We start from the raw sequence: 26,174 nt of genomic DNA, 5'->3' as shown, positions 1-26,174 counted from the left end.
GGTCGCAAAGGCAAAATCACTTACCGCCAGCAGGCTAAGCGTTAAGGTAGAACGGTATATTATCCAGGGTGAATAACTTGAATTAAAGCAGTGTTGGTGTGAATGCATTTAGTCATAATAAATGGACAAACCTCCAAATGCTGATAAAAAGACTATAGCGGAAATATCTAGTTGCTTCAAACCTCAAATTGATACGTTTTTTAGACTTATAACGCATATCATTCCTAAATAAATTGGCCAATGTTTCTTCGTCGCGTGACTTTGCATCATTAAAATATCATCTGGTATCTTTTAAGTAAACGGTTTAATCTTCTTGAATGTGATACTTTTTCAAGTTGTTTTAGTCATTACTTTAAAGGGTAAAATCTGTAAATGAACTTCAGAATTTATTATAACTTTAAACTTCAAGTCATAGTCCGACAGGACTGTACAACAAGTTCTTAAAGTATCTTGAACTGTTTGAAATGGATATTTGCAGTAATGTTTATCACCTCCTTACGCCGTTCCCCTTCCCCTCTCCCGCCGTCCGTCCGCACTTGATGGTTAACCAACACGAATATCAGCATTCTTTTAGTCATTTTAAAGTGTTAGTTTGCTTTATATGAGGCAGTCCGACAGTGGAAATACGCATATGTATTAAAGCAACCTGTGAACCCGTTACAATACTTGGAAATTTTCTTATGATGAAGTGCCGAACGCGCAAACACACGACTTTCATGGATATATATAGATAGATGTATATATATTTATATAAATATCGATATGTCATATCTTATTTGTAAAGTACGCGTTTAGGTATTCCCCCTTACATTTTAAAGAAGTTCATTTATTTCATACAAAGCCGCAAATTACATATTACTCGACATGACTTTCAAAAAAGAGAAAGCGGAGAGTAAGCCTAGGGAAAGCCTCTTCCTGGTACATTATGACGGAAGTTTTGTACAAAATACGGACCTGACGTTAATACTTTATCTCAAAATATCGATATCATCTAAATTTCGTTTCAGTAAAGTGGACTTAATGGCTGAATTTTTATCATTAACAAGTAAAAATTAGCATTACCTTTAATTATGTCATACAGCATAATTATATAAATTTAGTATCCCATATTTGTTTACTTATCTAGGCACTACGTTTTTATGTATCATATGCTTAATAAATTACTTACCGGGCATAATTCGAAACAACTTGCCTTCGGTCCTGACCAAGGGCAATAGTTTTGACTACTAACCGGTAAGCTCTTAGCTTTAAAGACATTTTAAAAACTGCTCCCCATTTCATCATATAGATATGAGTTGATGTAAAAAGGTATGTGTTTGTGAAAACTTATCTGTGATAATAACTCTTTTAAAATTAAAAGACTGAACGGCATTGTACTTAAACTGTATTTATCACACAAATATGTTATATATTTGTTAAACAGAGAATAAGACAAGTGTTTAATTACACGACATCAGAAAAAAAATCTGAATATTTTTCTCTCAATTTTTGACTTCAACCCAGCAAACTTGTGTTGAACTATAGACTGATCAACGACACCACGCATTGACTGTCGATTTTATAATGAATATAAGTCTTGTGTTATGCTGTGCAAACTTGGCATTTTATCTAATTTTATTATTCACTATTTTATTTGATTTTTGTAGGGATTTTTGAACAAGCTATTTAAATGTTTCTGGCGTTAACATTATTTGCTTTTAAGTTCACAGAAATAATGTGTTGAAAGCCATGTCCTTAGACTGTTTGTTTAGTTAAATTTTAACTTATGCCACATACTCCAAAAGACGTGTAAATAATGTCCCACTTTTATTTTACAAACTATTGTGCTTTCTTTATTCTGCACGAGAGACGATCGCTCATTTGTTCACTCTGGAACTGATCCGAGGCTGATAACTGAGCCTAGTCTCTTATAATTCTTTTACAGAATGGCTGTGTACAGCTTTGCAAGACTATTGAGGATAATTATTTTATGTTCTGTACATAGATGAGACTATGATAAAGAGATACATGTATTATGTTACATTTCAAATGGTCACTCAGAATGTCTGAAACCAGTGACATGAACAGCTTAAGTGTGTGTGTGTGTGTGTGTGTGTTGAGTTTGTTTACCCTCGCCACCGGTTAAGACCATATGGGCGAGCATAGCTTCAATTATATAACAACACTTTATAGGCTACTTGTAGAGTGTGTACCATAATTCACAGTCTAAAGTAGGTCAAAGTGACCTCCAGTGGACTGTGAATAAGATGGGAACTTAATCCCATACATTTATCATAAAAACTACAGTTAGAAGAAAAGACTAACTTATTTCACTTCTTCATTTTTATATGTGTATCTTCTTTCATGTACCTCATATAGTGTGTCAAGGCATTTTGTTTTCCCCAATTTATACTATATCAATTATAAAAACATATTTTATATTTAAAACTATATTTATAAGTGTGACAGAGACAGCAAAGTCCTAAATTTATTGAAAAACTTCTGTTTGTTTACATTTTTCAGCCGAACCACGGTTTTGGCAGGCCAACGCTGATTGGTTAAAACCGCGTTGTCTGCTTTGTCGTGATTGGCTGTCCTAAAGTTGTTTACAAATCAAGTAGGTCAATCCGATTTTTCTGAAAAACCAGAAAAAAACGAATTTAACCGCCTGATTGTTACTGTAAATAGAAAATAAATCATTTTTGATGTTAAATAATATGTTTTTACATAAACCATAATCATTTTTATATACTGCCTCTGTCATTTAGCCTAAATTTTATTTTTGGCATACTTAACTATTATCTGGACCTTATTATTACTGAATATTGATGATGACCATATAAGAATAATAATGTTGCCAGATATCACATTGAGATTCTAACAACTCTGAAAAATCTGAGTTGTAGACTAAAGCCCCATTTAGCTATCAGTAATGTCTGTATTGCCTGGTATGTGGTGAAACTGTCTTGTTGAACATATATAAGATAATTTCACTCTTGAATGGGCTCATGATGACTTTTGCTCCATATTATTTACATTGAGCCCATTTCTGCAGTAAACTGCTAAAATTACTTATACTATTAAAGAGAAATAATATATATTTATGTACAATATGGAGACTTTTTTAACATATCAGGCAACATGTAGCTCCCTTCCTCCCATATGAATAATAATGGTCATCAATCAAACAATATTTAAGACAATGCCTTTCATGTGACCCTGTTTAAGATATGAATAATAAAAACAATCCAATATATAGAAAACACCGTTTCATGGCTTACTTTTTAGGGCCACTGTTAAAAAATAACAATTTATATAAAATAATTACATTTGGCATATATACAGATAAAACATGAGGGTCACATGATATGGCAACAATTAAAACCTACACAGTTATAGCATATGAATTCGTGTACACCATGGCGTCTGTACTGTATTATTGGGTGGATAGGACAAGAAGCAACAAACATATTTTTTTTTAATTGTTATTGTTCTTTCTTAAAGCTTATTGCTGTCTTTATCTCCTTTCCTGAATCAGCCATAACCATTATAGCTGATTGGTAATTACTAGAGTTTCCTGGGGTGACCGGTTATAACTAAGTATAATGTTGCTCAACTATTCTAGCTAATAACTCGCTCGACTAACATATATTTTTCAGCAATCAGTATATGACCAAAAAATGTTGACAGTATAGCCTAACCGTCTGAATATTTTTGTTTTCTATTTATTTATAGTTTGGTTTCGGGTTGATATCCAGCTATGCAGAGGGATGTAAGACAGTTCACACGATCCTTACATTTATCAGTTATCAACCTTACTGTTTTAGTACCCTTTAATAAAAATCATAGAAATAATTAATATTACTACCCATAATTTGTCTACTGATGCCAATACAATATATGTAATTACCTAAAATTTTGCTTTGTCAAAGAAAAAGACTTACCGTCTTTCATCTTTTCTCATAATTGCTCAAATGCCAATTAACTGTCATAGAGTTTTTTTTTAAAGAATATATGTAAAATGTTGATAATCCCATGGATATCTATTATAAATTGAATAGAATAGAATAAAATATACTAGCACCCCTATATCTGTTCAGTTATTGTTATTATTCTGTGTTTACTGCTTACCCAACTTTGTGTTCTATATTATCAAAGTAAGATAATGAATATCTGACACAATCTTATTAATATGTATTATACTATTTAATTTTCAGTTTTACTTATTCCATTATATTAAATACAATGGGGATGTACGGCAAGTCCGCACTCCCTCAAAAAACCCTCTATGGGATTATATAGAAATATTAGGTATTTCTGACAATACTGACAAATTTTGTTTACACTCTGTTGTTGTCAAGTATAAACCTCATTATTATTTAAATTTCTTATACATGTACAATTAATATTATTTTACACTATAAGGTTATTAAAGAATTATGCAATGGCTTAAGTGTGCCCCTTAAGTGTTAATAACTATTGTCACTTTTAGCAAGTACAAAGGAAGTGTTATGTTAACATATTATACAAATTAAAATACTTTCGATAACTGTGATAGATTAGTATGTTAGACATTTCACAGTTTGTTTGGTTTTTTTTGTTGTTGTTGTTGTTTATTTTTTTGGCCTTAAGCTAGAATTTTTCAGCCCTGTCTGCCAGAAATGCAGTATATCGATTGGTCAGTTTCCAGAGAGAGGGCCCCTCAAAACATCCCTTTTCCAACAGGCAGTATCATTCTGTCTTATAGTTTTATTAAAAAGTGAATTAAAGCTGGAAAAAGAGGATCTAATCTTTCTTATTATCTTTTTTATAGATATTCCCCCAACAGTATGCTCAAAAGCCAGGAGCAGAACACTTGTAACAGCGTATTTGGATTCCGGGCAAATAGTTTTGATCTCTAACAGGCAAGTCATTCATTTATTTTTCGTCACAGTTAAGCAAACCTGTGTTGAACTATTAACAAGAAACATGTAGAAAATAGTCTTCTGATACATTACAAAACTGTAAATGCATTTTTTCTTTTGATCTTCCGAGGAATTCATAGAATGTTTGTGTATTTTTATAAGGCTATTCACTGAATGTTACACAAAACAAAATTAACCTTTAAAGAAACGCCTATATCAATTTACAATGCCAAAATGAATATGTTTATTTAAAAATGAAATGTGTCAGTAAAGTCGGGCTTTAAAAGTTAGCCAAATAACAAAAAAAAAAGTGTTTAAATCAAATCGTTAAAATGTTTTTGAAGGATCTTTAATCAAAACTGTTTATTTTAGATTCATTTATATGTTATACTGATTGTAAACAAGATAATAGAGTATTGTATTTTGCAAAATAACACTTTTTACATCTCTTTGTAAAAGTATTATTATTATTCAACCTGCCCATACAGGCAACTATAGTGTAACTTAATCTACCGGTCAACAAAGACCACTTTTACAATGCCAGTTACTCCCAATACTTTTGTGTTGATGTATGTAAACATATTTACACAGCTTATCGAAAAAAAGTGGCTGTCTATGGACAGACGTATTAGAGTTAATAATCCTAGGCAGAAACTTAGCCGGTGTTTCAATTTTTTTCATTGTGTTAATAGTAGCTACGTAAGTATTATGATATTGGCAGAAAGATGATGGTAACTTGGCAGGTATTTGGGTTGTATTTGTAGCCCGATTTTAAAAAGGAAAGACTTATACGTCACAAATCAAATAATTACTTTAAAATGTAATAAATTCAATTGCAATTACATTTTGAATTGTTCAGATAAATTACAATTACATCGATTTGATAATCGTAATTGATATGATACAACAACTTTGCTAAGTAACTATTTTATTAGAAGTACAAATCTGGCAACTACATGAAAATCCCTTTATGGTTTGAGAAAACCGTTTTGAAGAAGGAAGTGCAATTTTCATTTCATTAATTGAAGACATAAACATAAATTTACATAAACTAAGACTGTATTTAAACAAAAAATAAATATTTTCGCAAAAGATTTACATTTATTATAATAACGATGTTTGTACTATATCACATTACTATTCTAATTCATGTTGGATGTCAATATCTATGATTTTATCATTTAATTTACTGCCGCCACCCTTATTGACTACAAGTTAATTCACGTCTAAATTACGCAAAGTAACTACATTCAATGTTACATCTTAGAACGCCCAGAAATCTTTTGTATTTTTTTTTATATATATTTGATGAAATTGCACATTTACAGGTCACTTAACACATTATAACATAATAAATATCAAACACATCTTTAGGTGTTCATTATTTTTTCTGGGTCTATCTTCATTGGATAATTCTGATTTCAGATAAAATCGCAACAAAATGAGAAAGACGTGAACGTTTTAAAATGTTTATTAAAGTGGATACCATAAATGACAGCGTAAATCAATACATACTATTAATACCTATATATTTAAATTGCTTTACCTTCATTTTGTAAACAAAAATATTTTAACCGTCAACAAGGACAAAAAAGGTATACTATTCCATCTAAGTTAATCTGGTTAAACTTTTGCTAAATAGACAAAAAAGCAATGACGTCAAAAACTCTAAAATGGCCAACTGTGTGGTCAGTCGTTTTCTTAAAGAAACCCTGTGCCCACCTTTTACGAAAATATTTAATTTTTCGACACTTACTTCTGGTAAAGAAAATTCTCATCATATTTTAATTATTAAACTTTACTAAATATGAGCCGTGCCATGAGAAAACCAACATAGTGGGTTTGCGACCAGCATGGATCCAGACCAGCCTGCGCATCCGCACAGTCTGGTCAGGATCCATGCTGTTCGCTAAAGGTTTCTCTAACTGCAATAGGCTTTGAAAGCGAACAACATGGATCCTGACCAGACTGCGCGGATGCGCATGCTGGTCTGGATCCATGCTGGTCGCAAACCCACTATGCAGGTTTTCTCATGGCACAGCTCAATTATATAAATTAGTTGTGTATGTGGAGCTACATTCATAATTAAATGCCATGCAGTAACAGTTGATTTTGTGGGGGGGGGGGGGGGGGGGAACTTCCAGATATTTTTTGTGGTACACATTTGTACTGTAGGTACCTATATTTGTATGAAGTGTGTATAATTTTCAAGCTAACGCATAGTAATCTTAATGCTCACAAAGTTGATGATTTTACACATCTGGAATGTGTAATAATTGTTCAATTTTCAGATATGAAAATTGGGTCTGGTATATCATTAAATTCCTAATTTTTATGGTCACTGCATGGCAGACTGTAATGGTACCACCTGAGAGTACTACAAATTAATAAATATAAAGACTCTTCTTTGATCTGATGTGACTGCCAGAGTGTTGGAACGCTTATATAGAAATATACATTAATTCCTTACAGCCATGGAGGTATTAAAAACGGAATCTTATTGAACAAGACTTACGTGCGTGTCTTTTTTTTTTTTTTTTTTTTTTTTTTTTGAAAAAGCAGTATCTCCATTTCTGATGCGGTAAGTTTATAAACGGTATTATCATTTATATGATGCTCAACAAGATACTATTATTATGTAGACAGCATTATCAATATCAAATAGCTATAAAGAATATTTTAGTGTTTTTTGTTTGTTTTTCCTTTTTTTTTCAGAAATTTAATGAAGGAAAAAACAACTCGGTGAATAATTTATTTCGCAATTTATTATAATAATTATCCGATTCACTTGTGTTTTGATAGTATCTTTATTTACCTTATATGGTTATGTTATTTGCTCTTGTTAACGACTACTATAATTAACCCCATTTTCATGGTTGGATATCACGCACGTCTATTGTATACCAGTGCTATTTTTAGACTACAGGTTACGTACAGATTTTTTACCCAATAAAAATATCTATTTGAGATACTTATTTATTTTTAGATTCTAATGTACTACGCGGTTCTTGTGCTTACAAGATATATGAAATATGCCACAAGTTGTAAATGTCAAGTTTGGTATTATTGTGTCAAAAGTCACAAGATTACCTGTAGTTACCCGACCAAAACAATGTTAAATGTACGTCACGAGAGATTAAGTACACAAAACCTTATTCTATGATCACGACTGTGAATGAATACCCTCTTAAATAGCCTTTCATTCATGTATTTTAAATGACCGCAGATTAACATGTTTGTCCGTCATTACCGTATTTAGTATAAAAATATCTATTTCAGGCAGTGGAAACTTATAATAATTTATTTGTTTATTATTTATGCTTAGCATGCCTCTAGTAAAAACGAAGGAATAAAATTGTTATTTGTTAACCAGACATAACAACATAAAACACCACGTTTCTGTTGATTGAAAACGTTTTTAAGGTAATTCTACACATTTGAAACTCCGGAAGTGAAGACGTGACGTCATTTATATAAATTTAAGCCAGGACCCGGCATACGGAATGAAATAATGGCGTTCTTTGAGAAAATTTATTTAAACGGCAACTTTCAAAAGATAGAATGTTATATGAAAATTTTTGACGTGTTAAACAATTCCAATAATGTCTTAAAATTAGCTTGAAATATGTGACTTGAAGTTGTTTCTTTTGTGTTTAACGCCGTTTTCCAACAGTATTTCAGTTATTGAGGTGGGGGCGAATTATTTCAGACACAATGTCTCAGTACGGAGAACATGCGCCTCGACCGAGGACCGAACTGCTTTATCACACAGCTAAGCGAGCTTTAATTATTGGAAAATATCTCAGAAACAACTTCGTTTTATTTCAAAGTACCACCCGAAAATTATCAATCATTTCTTACGGTGCCTCTGTATTTGGTCAAAAGTCTTACTCCAGTATGCCGTGCAAAATTGGAATATTTGTATGTAGGTCGTGGAAAACATACCACAAGGTTGAAGGTCAGTAATTCAAATCCGTCTTTGTTTCATATAAAAAACGACAACATCAGGTCGTCTTTACATATCTTTATAAAACATCACTTTTTCCAACACCTATTTTTTTTTAACGTTCTATTATAAATAAACGAATACAAATGAAAAGAAAATAGGGGGTTGAATAGTTTCTAGTGAAATGCAAGTCAGTTGTGACCTGCTACGGTAACCCAAAAATGGTGCATATTTGGTTTTTGTCCACACAATAAACACTGACTTCCGGTTTCGATCTGCAAAACTTGCTATGTGGGGTGTATAAACATGAAAACCATCTCATTTCATGCAGAATGAATTCTAGCAGTGAAAAAAAAAAGTGATTAAAGCGTTCGTTCTACACGAATTTGCGGGATAAAAATGGGGAAATTAGGATCCATTCATTATGGGCTTCTTTCGACTACATCACGGAAGCACATTTTCGACCGAATTACTGACCTTATTCCTACAAATGCGGTTGCATATTATGCCTTTAGTAAGCGACCATTACATATGAAGCGCCGCAGATTCGTAGCTTCTATTCAGTAACGTTGATAAATCTAGACTCATACTGAAGAATTGGGCAAAAATCGATTCTGTTATCTTTCCTTGTTTATTGAGATCAACGCTATACCTTGTTGTCTCCCTTCGACCGTCTAGCTAAATATCGATCACTATCGGATATTTTTTAGATCGTTATGGTTCGGCTATCTCCGCTTATCGTATCACGGGAGGTGCCGATCATAAAAAAACAAGGATTATAGATTAGAGATCTCCTGTAAAAACGTAGTGGGAAGGGTGATTTATTTTACACCAATTTTAAGTACTGGTAAAACAACAAAAGCAAATATAGTCATCAACTTGGTTTAATTCTGTTTTTCAATAATGTAAAATACGGAACGGAAAAAAGAAGACACTACGTTATTTATTCTTTTATTTTGCATAGTCAAAGAGCTATAAAAAAAGTGTTTTATACTTCTTTGGCATAGTATATGAAAATATGATCAACACTATATTATCTTCTTTATATTTTACATTAAAGAAACTGAGACATAAAAACAAATATAAATACACAAAATCATGTATATTAGGCGAGCATAACATACATGTACATGAAACTACTATTATCTTAAAAAATAGAAAGCAGGAAAAAAAATAATTTTAAAAGTGCTTACAAACTTGACAATTTCATTTTCAGTTAATATAAATGGATGTGAAATGCGTTTTTTATTATTATTATTAATCATATTTAACTTGTTAAAATTAATTTTGCTATGTAATGAACATTTGAAAAACATATTGTCACACACTGATGAAAAATGAACAGAAAAACAAACTAGCAAACATACTTGACAATGTAAAAGGTATCTTTTTATGACACCAGAGCCTGTTAATTGGAAGTATGACCTATTTGCCCCCGAGCCAGTCATTGTGTAATAAAGTATGTGCGAATTATGACTTCTCAAGGTTTCTCAAAAGGGACTGACTGACTGATTTAATAAATGTCAGATTTTTAAAATAAAATGTGGAAAACCTAAGAATAAAACAAGCATACCATAGAAAAAAGTTTTTTTAGAAAAGATTTAGGATAAAGTGACACTAATGTAGTGTAAAGGTTATTCATAATAACTATCACGATCACAGTAAATAACAGAAATCTATGAATACTGTACAAAAAGGACAAACACGTCATAAAATTTGTCCGAGATGTAAACTTACTGTTGAGACAGAAATACATGTATTTTCAACTCAATGCTCTGTTACCAAACCTCCAAGTAATTCAAACTCTAAGATATGGGAGATGGACGCTGAACATAAATGTATAATTGTACTCTCCAATGATGAAAAAGATAAAAACAGCTCGTTTTATATACTGTGTAGTTTGGTTAAAGGGTCGTATGACTGTATGAAGAATTGTTTGTTTACTTTGTAGAAAAAAATGTGTATTTTTCAAGCTAATTTTTTTAGTATTGAGGGACACAAAGCAGACATACACTAGTCTGTCAACTATTATAATTTTATAATGTTTTGATTTATAAAATACACTTACTGAATGGCTTACTGCTCAGTTCGAGGGCTCAGAGCGAAACTAGTCTAAGTGTGTGTAGAAATAGAAGCAGATAGACTAGTTTCGCTCTGAGCCCTCGAATTGTAAAACAGATATAGTTTTGGCTATTTCTTTTTTTTTTGCCGTCATACCATTCAGTAAGCGTTATATACATGACACCCAATTAAATGGTCCTTTCACTATGTCCTCTTAAATATTTTTTTACTTAAAGCTTTCATGCAGCATATATATACGTTCATATATATACATACGTATATATATATAAACATACTATTGACCTTCAATGCTTTTAAAATACATTTATTTTTGGTATTGAGAATGGCAAATTTTCGTTTTATCAAATTGAATACCTGTGTTAATATATCCAATGATTCAGTGAAATGATTTGACGGAATACACAGGTTTGTTAAAATGTGCACATATATACAAGACATAAATAAGACGTATTGCGCAGCGAGAGTCTTCTTGCGATTCGTAAATAATACGAAACTGTAATCAATTTCCCCGATCTGCAATCGGTTCAATTAAAACCACAAAGTATGACGTTCCCCTGTAATTTATTTCATTTGTTATTGTATTGCTACAAATTAACCTTAATTTTCTGCATCGTGAGGCCGCGTTTTCAAAATGTTTAAGTTAATGTACATAGTAATTTCCTTTGTACAAATGATATATATCCCTTAATTAAGTTGCCTTCCAAGTTTAACCAACACATCGTTTTTGCAAAACAGGGTAAAGGCTTTTAATTTAATTCCGATACTTTCACCGTTCATTGCATCTTGAAACTTGCCATTTCAGGGCAAATGAGTACGATTTTTTTTGTATTTTTGTCAAATTATGCAAAATTGTTTAAAAGCAAATGTTTTGAGAGAGAAAAAAATCATTACAATGCTCTTATATATGACGTTTGGAAATGCGTGCTGGAGATATGTCAAACCCTTCTACGATATTTCTCCGTTACAACTTTTTGTTGTATGCCTTCTTTGCTATGCATGGCTCTATGGCTGTGTTTGGGGTGATGTGTGCTTCCGCGAAATCTACCCTTTATTTAATACCTTTTATTTTTTGTTAACCTTTTTTCATGTAAACCATTAAGATACATAAAAAATATGAAAAGGTGTACTGAAACCAATGTGTTATGACAGATTACTGTTTACTGACTACCAGCAAAGAAACCTTTGTATAGGTTATAACACACTAAATAGTTGTTGTTCTTTATTCTATATAAAATTGACCTATTTCCAATGGCCGCAGCACACATCAGGACCCATTTTAAATGTCTGTAAACTACATTTTCTTGAAGAATATTGTCAGTGATAAATAAAAATCAAAAGAAAAGTGGGGGTCATGTTTGATGCAAGAAAAATAAGTTCAGTCAAACACACAAACTGCAAAATCAGCATAAAAGTGAGACCCCAAATTATACTGGTGGTGTATGATCTAAGTTTCCATGAAAAATTTTGTCATGTTGTTATTTCATGATCAAAATGCTATCTACCTGTCAAGCATAGATCTGTCATGTGATTTTACAAAAAAATGCAAAGAAAATAAGGAAAATAGCTCTACACAGCAAAAAAAAACTGAGGACTATTTGTATCCGCCATTATGCGACTACCATTTTTTTTCGCGCCATTTTTCTATTTAGTGTCTGTATGCCTATAAAGCGATTTAAATGTCTTCGGACAAATTTGATGTACAATCAATAAACTTGCAATAAACTTGTATATACTCAAGTTAAATTGACTTCATGCAGGCTCGTTGTAATTTGTAACCGATATGGTATAAGTAATATATATTAGATAAAATTATCTATCTTAAGCAGACAATCTTTACCTGCGGCGCATCCATATTTTATTAGAGTGTAGACGGTAAGAAAGAAATTAACAGTATTTGTTGTAACGCGCTTTATTGTGTGTATTATTTTACGGGTGGCTGGGTAAGAGCGACATAACAATCGACACGAATCGATGACACAAATAAACGTCAAACAAAATACAGATCACGATTTCTGTACCTTTTTAGAACACTGATGAATCAGCGGTGTAATTAATATTTAAAGTACCCGGTACTTACTTTGATTGTTATTCTTTGACATGGGCTTTAAAGGAACGGTTGAAAAAGTATAAATCGGAACATTTTAAGTGAATTCGACAAAGAGACAACATATTGGAGAAATTAAGAACAATTTTGTCTCATTAACTGTTTCGCAAACTCTGGATGAATTCTAAAGCCATCGGTGAAATATCAAGTAATTAGTTGTATATTTAATTCTGTTTCAAGAAAAACAAACGTAAATATCTGGATTAAATGTTGGTAATTTACACTTAATATCGGTAACAGGCAAGTTTATTTAAATGATTTGTCGCCAATCGGATTTGAAATTGTCTTAAAAAATAAATACGGACGTATTTGTTTTAAGCATGGGTTATAGTTTTTAAATACACTGTACATGTTACAGTACATTTTGCATATTTTTGTATTGTGTATACATTGATTAAATTTGCTTTGCAAATTATGATTATGATACCAAATCAATTTAGTATTCAAAATGGAAAATGTCAAACATTGTGATGTATAATACTGTATAAATAATTTTCCTAGTTTCTATCAATATTTTACTAAGGCACAGTTACAATTTGTTTAATAACGCATCAAAATTTAGTTGGACAATATCGAATAAATATGGCATTACATTTGCAGTATAAACGGGTCTTTTTTTTTCTTTTACAAAGCGAACAAACGGCTATATATATGCTTGTTAACGAATAAACCAAAATAAAATTTATGTAATACAATTCGCACAGTCGGATTTAAAACTACAGCACGTTATTTTGTAATTGTTACTTATCTGTAGAACTCATCACTCTTTCAAATATCGAGGGAGAGCTAGAGAAAATTCCGTATTCTAATTTTCTATGGGATATTGTATTTCAAATTATAGCGCATTGGGGTTTCGTTTTTATTCTGATATTTTCTTCAATTTGTGACAGCGTGAGCTGAAATGGTTTGAAATATATCAGTTCCAAAATTAAAGTTTTAAGTGTAGCGGATGACAATCTATGTAGAAATAAGTTGTTTTGTAGCTTTTGCTTAATGATAGTATTAAATTTCGTATGAGGCGTATATTAATTCTGCTGAAAATATGTTCTAATTTCTACCCTCGAACGTCTATGTAATTCTATATCATACCGCCACCTATTAATAATTCAGTTAACGCCTTTTTTTACGCTGGGGTGACAATAGCTTTATCAATTTTACATGACAATTATGAAAGAGAATGATAGCATATAAATTTTATGGTATAGCATATTTATGGTGGCATATTTCTGCCACAATGTAGTTATGTAGCCATTAAAATCTTTAAAAAACAAAATTTTCTGAAAAGAATATCACAACAGTTGAAAGTTTCCTGGAAATATTATTGCGGTAATTTACACTATTATCTCGATACGGTTTGCGTATGGGCCCACAGCTACCAAGTATTTGCTATAGAGCTATCTAAATATTTTCAGAAATTATCTTGATATTTCGAAAGTTCCCTGCAAAATAAAATAGCTAAAAGCATCTCTAGAAAAAAAAAAAACGTTATTGCAATGTTTTAGGAACTAGAAAAAAAATGTTATTGCGATGTTTTAGGAACTAGAAAAAAAACATTATTGCGATGTTAGAAAAAACATTATTGCGATGTTTTAAGAACTAGAAAAAAAACATTATTGCGATGTTTTAAGAAAAATGCACAATTTTGTTGGAAAGTAAAAAATATTATCGTGACAGCTACCAAGGATCTCGTGACAGTTTCGAGCAATAAAGCGAAAATTTGCGCAAAAACATTTTCAGGAAATATATATGGTATCTAGATTCTAGAAAAAATATTCATTCTTGAAAGGCTTTCCGAAAAATGTACACATTTCCTAGGAAGTTTACAAAATTATCACAGTAGCTACCTAGCTACCTTTTGGCAGAAAAATGCCATCATTCATATGGAAGAATAACCACTTGAGAAGTTTATATCATATATCATTAATATATATCTTGTGTAATTGTTTTACAGATTAAAAAGGAGGACAATTTCGAAAAAAGCTGTCGCCAAAAATCTAGAAGTCGCAATTTCTACACATGTTAAAGTGATGGAGATTCCGTTGAATATACTACATCTGACTGCCTTGATTTCTGTGGTGGGTTTCAATATAAGGACAGCGAATGCTTTTCCTCATTATGCCACGGAAAATGAGAAACATGTAACAGGTAGGAAATTATTATAAATTCATACCACATAATATTAGAACTTTCCAGTGTAAATATTTCAAAAGAAAGATAATGATAACAAAGTTTGAAAAACACACTTATTATTTAAGAAATAATAAGTTCCCAAACGTGGTTTATCGTACAATAACCCGAGTTTTGAGTTCTTATGCGTAAGGATATATCACGAAGGCCGTAGGCCTGAGTGATATATTGTTTCGCATAAGTACGAAAAAGTTAGGTAATTCTACGATAAATCAGACTTGGGAACTTATTATTTCGATTCTAACACGACGTACTAGTATCAACAGTGTTAGAAAAAATGGTAACTACTTTTTACGGCCGTGCTACGCACCTGGATCGGATGACGTCATTGCACGCAAGTGATTTATTGCAGAATAACCCGAGATAGATTTGTTCTACATGTATGTTACAGTATGTAGGTTGTTTGCTGGTCGTGTTAGAATATGGAATATACAAATCATATTGCCATATGTGCGTTTTCGGGAAAGCGGGTATGTTTAAATAGAGACGTCACTCTTGGACGCACTCGCTTCAAGGTTTCAAACTTGAGGACGCACCTTTTCGTCGGCCATCATCAGTAAAAACTGAAATACTATATTACAAGTTTCATATATAATTTGAATAAGGATTTAAGATAGTCCAGTTCGATATCAATAGACATCTCTTTTCAATTTACCGGCGATTATGTAAATCTTTATTGTCAGTACTCTGAATATTTTGGTAACTGAGGTATATAGTTTGAAAATTAGTGCTAAACAGTTTGGCTGTGATACACAGTTGGTGCACCTGTGATATATTACAGGCTCCGGTATATACCGGATTAACTAAATTTGAAAGAAAATATCTTAAATGTATATATTTTGTAACCATGGTGATACTTACCCTAACCTCTAGTCAGTTTATTATGCATTTGATACTCTAAATGCGTGCGGACATGCAAAAAAAAGAGTAATTTTGCCGTGCGCTCCAATGGATAATAATTCCGCGCAGGCGCAGAACGGCTGCACCAACTCTGCAATGAGAAACATTCAAACAGTTTACATCACATCTTTCAGAAACATTACTTGTCATATCTTACCTACTTTTCGTATTTATAGCATACTTTAGGCTTATCTATGACAGAAATTAGCACTAACAGCTCAACTTTTAAACGTTAAATCAAATATGCTTATTAATGCTTTTGTAAATATTACAGTTTCTATATCTATGTAATCGTATTCTCTCATAGTTCTTTCTTAGAATGTTTTTTAATAGTTTGAATGTGATTGCTTGCATAAATGCATACGCAAGAAGGAGATTGTATTGAATAGATAAATTTGTTTGTTTGTTTTGGGTTTAACGCCGTTTCTCAACAGTATTTTAATCATGTAACGGCGAGCAGTTAACCTAACCAGTGTTCCTGGATACTGTACCAGTACAAACCTGTTCTCCGCAAGTAACTGCCAACTTCCCCACAGGAATCAGTGGTGGAGGACTAATGATTTCAGACACAATGTCTTTTATAAAATAGTCACGGAGAACATACGCCCCGCCCGGGGATCGAACTCACGACCCAGCGATCCGTAGACCAACGCTCTACCTACTGAGCTAAGCGGGCGGGCTCAATAGATATTTTTTTTTTTTTTTGAAACAACACTTGTGAAGATGTTATAGATATATACCAAGGAAGAATATTTACACTCACTAAATTCACGGGTAAATTTCTGATAGTCCGAGTTTTGAAGGATCTCTTTTACAGATTTTATTAAACATAAATGTCCACGTCTCTCTGAATGAAAGCTGCTATACAAATCAACAATGTTTAAGGGCATGTACATCGATCGTGCGGATTGAAATATTTATGTATTCTATTGTATATACACACAATTCAGTGTATATACAATTCAGTATATATACATTTCAGTCAGGGCAAAGAGATTAAATATCAAAAAGTAATTGAACTCTTTCACTCTTCTTTCATAAAACGACCTTCATCAAAATAGTCAAACGTTAAATGAAGTGAGAGTCTATAAATTTTCTATATTTTCATTTATAGATAAAATGTGTAAACCGCAAGAACCACACGTTTACAAATATTTGTGTAATTAAACTTTTGGCGGGGACAAAGTATTTTTACACAGTACATTGCACTAGTTTCCATTTCTGTAACTGCATTTAAATTTTGTCCAATCAGTTTGGAGTGGCTTTTGGTAGGTGACGATATTGTTTTCAGTATTGTGTGTAATTCAAGTTGTTTACAGTCGCCACGGGTAGTCCATGTCGGTGACTCCTACAGAAGCTTGCTAGTAATTTTAAGTTTGAGGATATAGTGCAAGATACAGAAGACGCTCTTGGGAGGAGGAGGGGGCGGCGACTCGAACTCACGACCACTAATTTATTAGTCACCGGACTACTTCGTCCGCTAATATGTTCAATACAATATTCCTTCTGGTCGGTTTATATATAGAGATGATATTTATTTCTTGCACTTAGGGAAAGCCCCGGAGAAAGACCTGGGTGAGAGTGAAGAATTTCTATCTTGCTTGTGAAACAAACAAGTTTTCTTTCGCTTCGAGTTTAATAAATGATTTGTTTTTTTTCAAATTTCGTGTATTTGATATTTTTCAAAATAACTGAAATTATCATATTTATTTCATCCTAATACTTCAATCATTCACTGAAAACATACAATCATTATGCACTATACCTATATGTAAATGTATATATATGGATAAAATTAAGATAAAAACTCCCTTAAAATGAATAAATTAAATGTGGCAGGGTAAATTACATCGAAATGAAAATGTGTTTTTATTCTTTTCGCCAAGCATTCAAATTTCTTTGTGATAAAATAAGTTGAGGTAATTTTTTTATGGCCTCCGTAAATCTAAACGAAAATGGTATATTATGTGGTCACACATTGCCTGGCACGAGGGGTGCATTTGCGTTTCAACAATATGAAATCATGTCTCAATACAATCAATATCAGTTGAAATTGTAAACATCAAAAGAACAATTTGCATAACTTATTTTATATACTGATATAGATACAGCGATAAAACAATATATTACAATACCTTAAAGGCGTATGCTGCATTCTGACCTGATTTAATGATGCATTTGTCGTACTGAAAATATTGCGATATCCGATTTAAAGATAATTGATCATTTTACAACATATATAAATATTCAGAAATAGCTTTAAAAGTCTTGACTACAGTGAGAGTGTCGGTGTGATGTTAAACGAATGAAGAAAAAAAAATAATAGGGACTAAATGTAACATTTTTAGAAATGAAATGAAGAAACGAACGCATTTAATAGTTCAAGATATAGATGACATCTAAGATCAAGCTGAAATACTAAATTGCTAAAAATTGTACTGTTTCTCAGCCAGTTGTTTAGCTGGGCTCTTACCCTGGTCGTAATTATGGAACTGTGGATAGTCTGGATTATATCATGTAAAATGACTGAAACGAAATATGTTCAGGTCCAATGAACACTTTTTAAATGATTTGGACCATCCTTCTTGGTGCGTTATTTTCAACATTTTAACATTTTTTGAAGCTAGTAAATTATTCCAAATAGAATCTCATAGTCAAATTGAAAAGTGGGTACTATATAAGACATCATTGTTTCCGGTTTTTATTGACTGACTCAAGTTTGGGTGTATACTACTTTTATTATATTTAGTTTACAGCATAATGCGATAATGACTTGGCTTTCATTTGACCTGTATAATGTTTCGAGTACGTGCGGACCGGCGCATACATTTTACTAATTAGATAAATTCGGTGAAAAACAACTCCAGCTTTTTATCATTTCAAAATCACAATATGTTATATTAATTCGTACGCTGTTAAAATTTCAGTACATTAGCTTTTAAAAAATCAGTCACACGTGTGACAAGGAACATCAAAGAGTAAATAATCTAGTTTAATGAGTAGATGTATATATTTCTTACATGAAAAGCTCCGAACTACTTTAATTAGGATTGGGTTACAGGTTAAAAAAAAGTGTCCGTAGAATAGATTTTTAACCCCACTTAACAAGTACATTTACTTTTCATAAAGAAAAAATCATAAACCGTACAAAATTAATATTATTTGAATATCTAGGACGAAAGTATGAACAAGTATACGATAATCCTTCTTTTTTTTTCCACAAGGCCATACTCATTCATTTTGTAATGATTTGAAACTATGAGAAGGTACTAATATATTTGCAGTTTTTTAAATACCATACACTTTAAGCCACGGCTTTTATACTGTTATAAATTTTCACACTGAGGTAGTTTTGCTTTAACCTTTAGCCTGCTGGCGGCAAGTGATTCTGCCTTTGCGACCAGTGCAGACCATGATCAGCCTGCACACATCCGTCTGCACTGATCGCCATTCAGTCAGTATCTTTTTGGTAAGCACCCCTTTGAACAGTTAATGGTGCTGTCCAAATTGAAAGATGGACAAGTTCATTATAAAAATTTAGCAGGGAAAGGGTTAACAACTATATCTTAAATGCACAAACATCAAGCATCAACGCAATTTGGTGGTGACTATCAGTTTTGAGTAACAAAGAATTATATTCCTTATAAACATATATTTATTTTGATAATTTTGCTTTAAACATTTTATTGTTATATGTTTTTCTTTGTCTTTCATTTGTCTGTTTTTCGTCCAGTGTGGATATATTTCAGCGTCTCTTGTTCATAAGTGCCGTTTTCATACAAGCAAATTGTGTCGACACAATCACTCCTTTTAATGGTTTGCTATCCTGTTTGTTTTGTTGCTGCAAAGTTGTGAATTGTAGTAAAAGAACGTCATTCGCGAATTCCCTTTTTAACGGTCCGCAGTTACCTTGAGAGAAGAGAGAAAGAAAGAGAGACACAGAGAGAGATCAACGCTGACAAGTATCGAGAGGAACCTAGCTAGTATGATAATGATTTATATAAATAAAATGAAGTGTATAGTTCATTGACAAAATGCTAAAAAGTCATTGCTGATTTATCTGTGACTTTCTGTTTCAGTTAAGGTAAAGACCATTGACACTGGCGCAAGGCAAAAACGGTCCGTGGACGCATTTCCGGATGAACTCGACGTTGAATTGTCAACTGATGAAATGCATATAAATTTCCATCATTTAAGAAGGAATTTTGATATTCCTAATAAATTTCCCGTCCACTTAATGAGGAATGGTGAAGTGAAGAAATACAGCTTCGACAGTAAACGGGTAAATATACAGTACTTGTTTTGTGTAATAACTTTGTGAAGATAAATGTGTGGCAAACAGACAAAATGATGATCCTGTTAGATCTTTGCTGTTGATTTGTCGCGGTGTTTTTTTTTTATTCGCGAATAGTAACACTAACAGTAAGGAACGCGAATATTGCGCGGTTGATTACAAAAGCCACAAACAGGGGAATAAGGAAGGAAAAGTATGACCAAAACAAAGTTACTTATTTGTCCTGTCATATGTTTGTAAAGAATGTAGATCTGATTTTATATTAGACCATGTACTAGTGAAAATTTAATATATACACACCCATATTTTTATTTGCTCGTTGGGTATTTAAAGTACAGAATTGAACCGTTTTACTCAGGAAGAATAATGTATCATGTAAAGAAATGGAGATGTCAAATATCTATTTAAAACATTTAGATAATTATGCATATTTCAGTTTCAATATAGATATCTAAATGGAAATCGAGATACCCCCAAACGTGATATTACATACATCATGAATTTTAATTAAATGTTTACTAACTGTTTTGAAGCAGCCAATCAGAACTAATATCCACATCCTGTTATGTTAATCGTAAAAAAAGGGTTCACCTTCATACCTGGTCGGTTATATGTTTTTATCATATAATCATAATGTCATTGAATATGTAATGTCTGTGCCTTTTTTGTTGTTTGTTAGAGACATTATTTTCCAATGCTTATTGTCTACGAGTATATTAAGCACCAGGTATTGTGCATTCTGATCATAAGCACCTATATAACATATGTGAAGACCTTAAACGTTCTTTTTTCTCACGATATTCTCGCCATCATTTCAAAATATAATCACGTAAACGTAAAAGCTAAGCTATGTGGCATTGTACATGCTGGTCATGGACTTTTATGTTCACATGGGAAGATTATTTTTTTTTAAATAAAATGCATGCCTCCATTCCTTAACGTCATAGTCTACCTTGATGGTTAAGTACTCAACCGTTTACCCAGTTCTATATCGATGCATCAGTAATGCCATAAATGTCATATTTTCAAGATCGCAATTCTTATATCATTAACCATTTTTTTTCCAGAAAGTTGCTTATTATTTCGATACTACATCTGGTGCCGCCTTTATGGCGTGGCCTAAATCAGGAGAGAACGGGACTTCTGAAGAATTTGATCTGGTAAGTACACATTTAGATGTAATATACAATACCGACATAATGATTAACATCGTGATCATTTTATTAATAATACTTTCTCTTTCGTTATCATCATATTCATCATCATCGTCGTCGCCGTCGTCATCATCATCATCATCTCTTTTGTAATACGTTTTGTCATTGGCATCAGTTATTTCGTCGTCACCTATGTGTATATACTAGGAATCATCTTGCGGACGGGTCTTTGTAAAAAGCATGTGGCGCAAACTACTTTCAATGTTTAAAAGATATTCTAAAATAAAATGCCATGTATATCTTTACCATAAATTGCAGATATGCATGACATATTTTGTTAGGTTAGTCCAAACACTGCACAATAGAGCACCTTTTACTTGAGCAAAATAGGTGATTCATTCTGCACCCTATAGTTACTTTCTAGACAAAAGATGCTGGAATAATATCCTAGTTATTTGTGCCAAGTGTTTGAATGAAGGTGATCTCATAAAATGTCATGTTTCACCAACGTTCTATTTCAGTACGGAACGTTCTTATCCGATAACAATGAAGAATACTTTGTCCAGCCACCAAAAGATAAGCAAAGTTCTTATACAGTCTCGAAAATTTCTGAGAAAGAGACAACAATTTCGGATTATGTCACCTTAGCAGATACTGGTAAGTCCAGTTTTAATCTTTATCATGCTGGACACGATTGGTCCTGCCTTTGCGACCAGTGTAGATCTTGATCAGCCTGCACATCCGTGCAGTCTGATCATGATCTGCACTGTTCGCCATTCAGTCAGTGTCTTTTTTGTTAGCACCCCTTTTAAAAGTTAATGGTACTGCCCAAATTGAAAGATGGACAAGTTCATTATAGAAATTTAGCAGGGTAAGGGTTAATAAACTTGATTTGAAATAGGTAGCCCGTAGTGACAATCGGCAAATTACGTAATTCTACGTATACGATTTCGACATTCTCCGGCCTTTACGGAAAGTCATGCGCCTATACGTCGGAAGAAGGCCGAATTGCCTGAAGAGAATACGTGAATTATACGGAAATTGCCGAGTGTCATTAAGGATCTACTACCGTAAGGTTATTGATACACAATCTGTCCGTTGTTTGTCTTGTATTATTCCGTTGAAATCTGCCGTTTTCATTGAATACTTTTTTAAGTTGCATATAAATGAAATGGACTCAGCGTTTTTGTTACTATCATGAAGTCTGTTCAGCTTTTCTGAATAAATGAGTCCGGCATAAGCCGCTGCAGGGAGAAGGGGATTCGAGAGGTTGGGGCTAGTAGGGGAGGAGAACAGCTTGAGCGAAATGACGTCATGCACTCGCAATTCCATTATAACTAAACGGATTTAAAAAAATGAGTATTACTTACATGCTCTGAAATACGAATCTGTATAGCTTTATTCTTAGCAGATGAAGCTCTTAAGATTGTTATAGATCGGCATTTTTCCAATTGGTTAGATTCAATCAAAACGTGTTAGGTGTAAGACATGGTTTCGTTGTACGACTTCGCCGTGCCGATGTGGGTTCGTACTTGGCTCTTTCCCGGTGCTAAAGCAATTTATATTCGTAACAACGCTATTGGTGCACCAGTATAGCTGTAAAAGCTGATGTTCGGTTTTATTATACAGCCCTTAGGGTCTGGTTCTGGAAGTAACTTAGTTGATGGATCCACTTAAAAATAAATGAGCACTGAAAATACAAGGAAAAGGATGATATATACTGAGTGAAAACCAAATGTTCACGAATTCCTAGTGGAAATGATAAGTTACGACTTGAAACTTGACATGGATGTTACATCTCTACATACTTTATTGAACAAAACACCCGTGAAACTACAATAATTATTGTGATCAAATAACCTAAAAGTAATTAATCACGGGTAATTTGATCGTAAGATTGACAAATGTCGTGGAGCATGTCGAGTGAATTTTATTCACAAGTCATATTTCAATGATGGCTCATTTAACCTATTTCGCAAGGTGTAATTTTCCGCGAAATGATTATATCTTAAATCAGCATTCGCCCAATCCGGGTATAGGTTATTTATTTTCGGCGTCATACACGGAAGATAGGTGTAATGGTTTATTTTATGGATGGCTTACTATTTGAGCGACTTGTATTTAATAGTCAATGAGTTCGCAGCAAGTACACGTTTTTTTTTTTTTGTTTTTTTTTTTTTTTTTATCTGGGCGATTTTTCAATTTTGCTTTTAGGTAATTTTTCAGTTAAAAAGAATAAAATGTATGACACCATAACAATAACAGCGATAAATGCGTGACTGAAATAACACAATCGCTCAGTTATGAGTATGCTGGTTTCTCAAGCGGAATGTCTTGGACTCAAGCCCGAACGCAGACTGCATTCTTCATATAGACTATACTAATAGTATTAAAGTTCTTTATTTTATGACTGTATTTGTGCAGAAAATGATAAAATTATTTGCAATTTGTTTACCCGTGGACTATTCAGATTCACTTAAAAAGACAAGCATTTATTTATGAAAAGTACCATTTTTGTATTCGCATAAATATTCATTTTTCGTATTTGGTTTCCAGATGCCAAGATAATGCAAGACAAAGTGGACAACCGTAGAAATGCTAACAATCCTACCAAAAGAGAAAGAAGACAGACAACAACAGCTTATGAAATAGAAATATTCTTCGTTCTAGACTATGCTATGTATCAAGAGTATGTTGTCAATATCCTAGTTAACACAGTCAAACATATATATGTATAAAGACACATTGCTTTTGAAAGCTACAAAAAAATTGGTTTTAGAAACTGCTGAAAGTTATCAGATGAATTTGAGTTCAAATGGGCCTAATTTCACTCCTTTGCAAGAAGTAATGAAACTCAATTCATATTAAAGCAAAGACAATACGTTGTGGGATGATGTTGTAAATATTATGTACGTGTGTATACTAAAGCAGTCCGTGTGACCAAAATGAAGTAGTTCTGGCTACCATAACTTAACTGACGCTATTTTTATTTTCTGATGGTCGCGTCCATAACAGCATATACACATCTCTGAGTTGAAGTTGTTTTAATAGCTAAAAATGGAGTAACTGGAAATATCTATATCAGTAAAGTAGTTCTTTACCATGAAGTTCAGAGCCTAGAGCGAATCATAGAAACCAATGAACATAATTTAAAAACTGTGGAGTTAGAAAAGTTATTAAGAATACTAAGGTTATCATTTATAGTAGCTTGATCTAGATAGTGAGTAAGTTATAGGAAAAAGATGTTTCCTTTTGTGAAGAAAGCACCAAACTTTGTATGTAACTATTTTGAAGTATGCTGAATCCAAAAAAAGGAGGAGACACGCTGTTCGCTAATCTCAATTAGCTTAAAATGAGGCCCCAAAAAGGGACTTATATTCTATGTGTTTTAATCATATATTTTTGTAAGCAATGTCCAAAGGGTTAATTTATAACCTAGATAAGTAACTATTATTGACATAATATTTATTTAGTTACATTTTATACACATTTAATATATGGGACACTGACAAATGACATAGATGAGGCCCTAAAAGGGGGAAAATTGTTTAAAAATTTCATTTACAGGATGATTTTATTTTTTAGTGTGAATATTATATCACTCTTGTAAACAAAACTTAATTTAGTATTTTGAAAATTATATCAAAATTTTATCTAAACATTCTTTACATTTTGAGGTTCATTAAGGGTATTTCATAAAACAAGTTCACATATAGGTACATACTGTAATTCATATAATCAACTTTACAGTACTTATACTTTACATGGAGTACCGATAGTTCAATTTCCCTATGAATATTATTATTAAGCATTCAGAAGAGTAGCTAAAGAAGGGGTTATTTTGTTTTTTTCTTGTAAATTCAATAACTTAGTATAATGTAAATTCATGTAAAACGTTTTATACAAAACATAATTTCTATGTTTTTCAAGACAATTAATGACTTCAAGCTAAAGCATACGATCACCCTAATGCTTTCTTCACAACAAAAGAAAATGGAATTTGAGCTAAATGTATTGTTGTATTTATTATTGCTAATTTATACTACATTCAATGATTTAAATTTATTTGAATTTGATTAAGATTTCAAGTTTTCGAATCAGTCAAAATTCCGTTTTCTTAAAAATAGCACTGGTATTGTATGATAGATTAACCTTTGTACGGTTTGAACCAACGACCTTCCTATTGATCTGACAACACCTTTACCACTAGACGGTTTCTCTCACTGAAGTTGTCCACTCCAAAGAGCAGTGATTTCCTGCAGACACCACAAGAACGCAAATAGTTACATATAAAATATGTTTAAGATGAAAATATGATACAGAATTAAAGAAAGTCATACCAAATAGAGTCAGATGTAAATTTGTTAAGGTAAAGATTAATCGATTAGTTTATAAACAATGTCTCCTTAAAATGTACTGAGCTACAGTTATTTTGCATATTAAGCCTTCTGATAAATAACGAAATAGTGTATTTTCTGTCTTAGGTTCCAAATCAGCCCATATGATAATATCATGTATCTGATAAACTACAAAAGTTGAAAGAAAAGTTACGATTAGGATACCCTAAACAAACAACTTTTAATTTTAAGTGTAACAACCCTTTCAATATTTAACTAAAACTTTA

The 26,174-nt window shown here is 32.4% G+C and overlaps 1 protein-coding gene across 1 annotated transcript in view; it reads left to right on the top strand.

Moving 5' to 3' along the window:
- The first annotated feature begins 12,892 nt into the window (after positions 1 to 12,892).
- Positions 12,893 to 26,174, top strand: part of LOC123557544 (serine-rich adhesin for platelets-like) — a 38,099-nt gene continuing 24,817 nt past the window's right edge. The window contains 6 exon segments of the mRNA XM_053543866.1: positions 12,893 to 13,163; positions 14,967 to 15,160; positions 20,182 to 20,384; positions 21,464 to 21,556; positions 22,072 to 22,207; positions 24,107 to 24,239. Of these exon segments, the coding sequence (XP_053399841.1) occupies positions 15,043 to 15,160; positions 20,182 to 20,384; positions 21,464 to 21,556; positions 22,072 to 22,207; positions 24,107 to 24,239 (683 nt within the window). The 5' untranslated portion in view covers positions 12,893 to 13,163; positions 14,967 to 15,042.

Source organism: Mercenaria mercenaria, chromosome 5 (assembly GCF_021730395.1).
Source record: "Mercenaria mercenaria strain notata chromosome 5, MADL_Memer_1, whole genome shotgun sequence".
Taxonomy (NCBI): Eukaryota; Metazoa; Mollusca; class Bivalvia; order Venerida; family Veneridae; genus Mercenaria; species Mercenaria mercenaria.
Note: the sequence above shows the minus strand (reverse complement) of the source record. Positions and strands in the feature narration are given on the sequence as shown.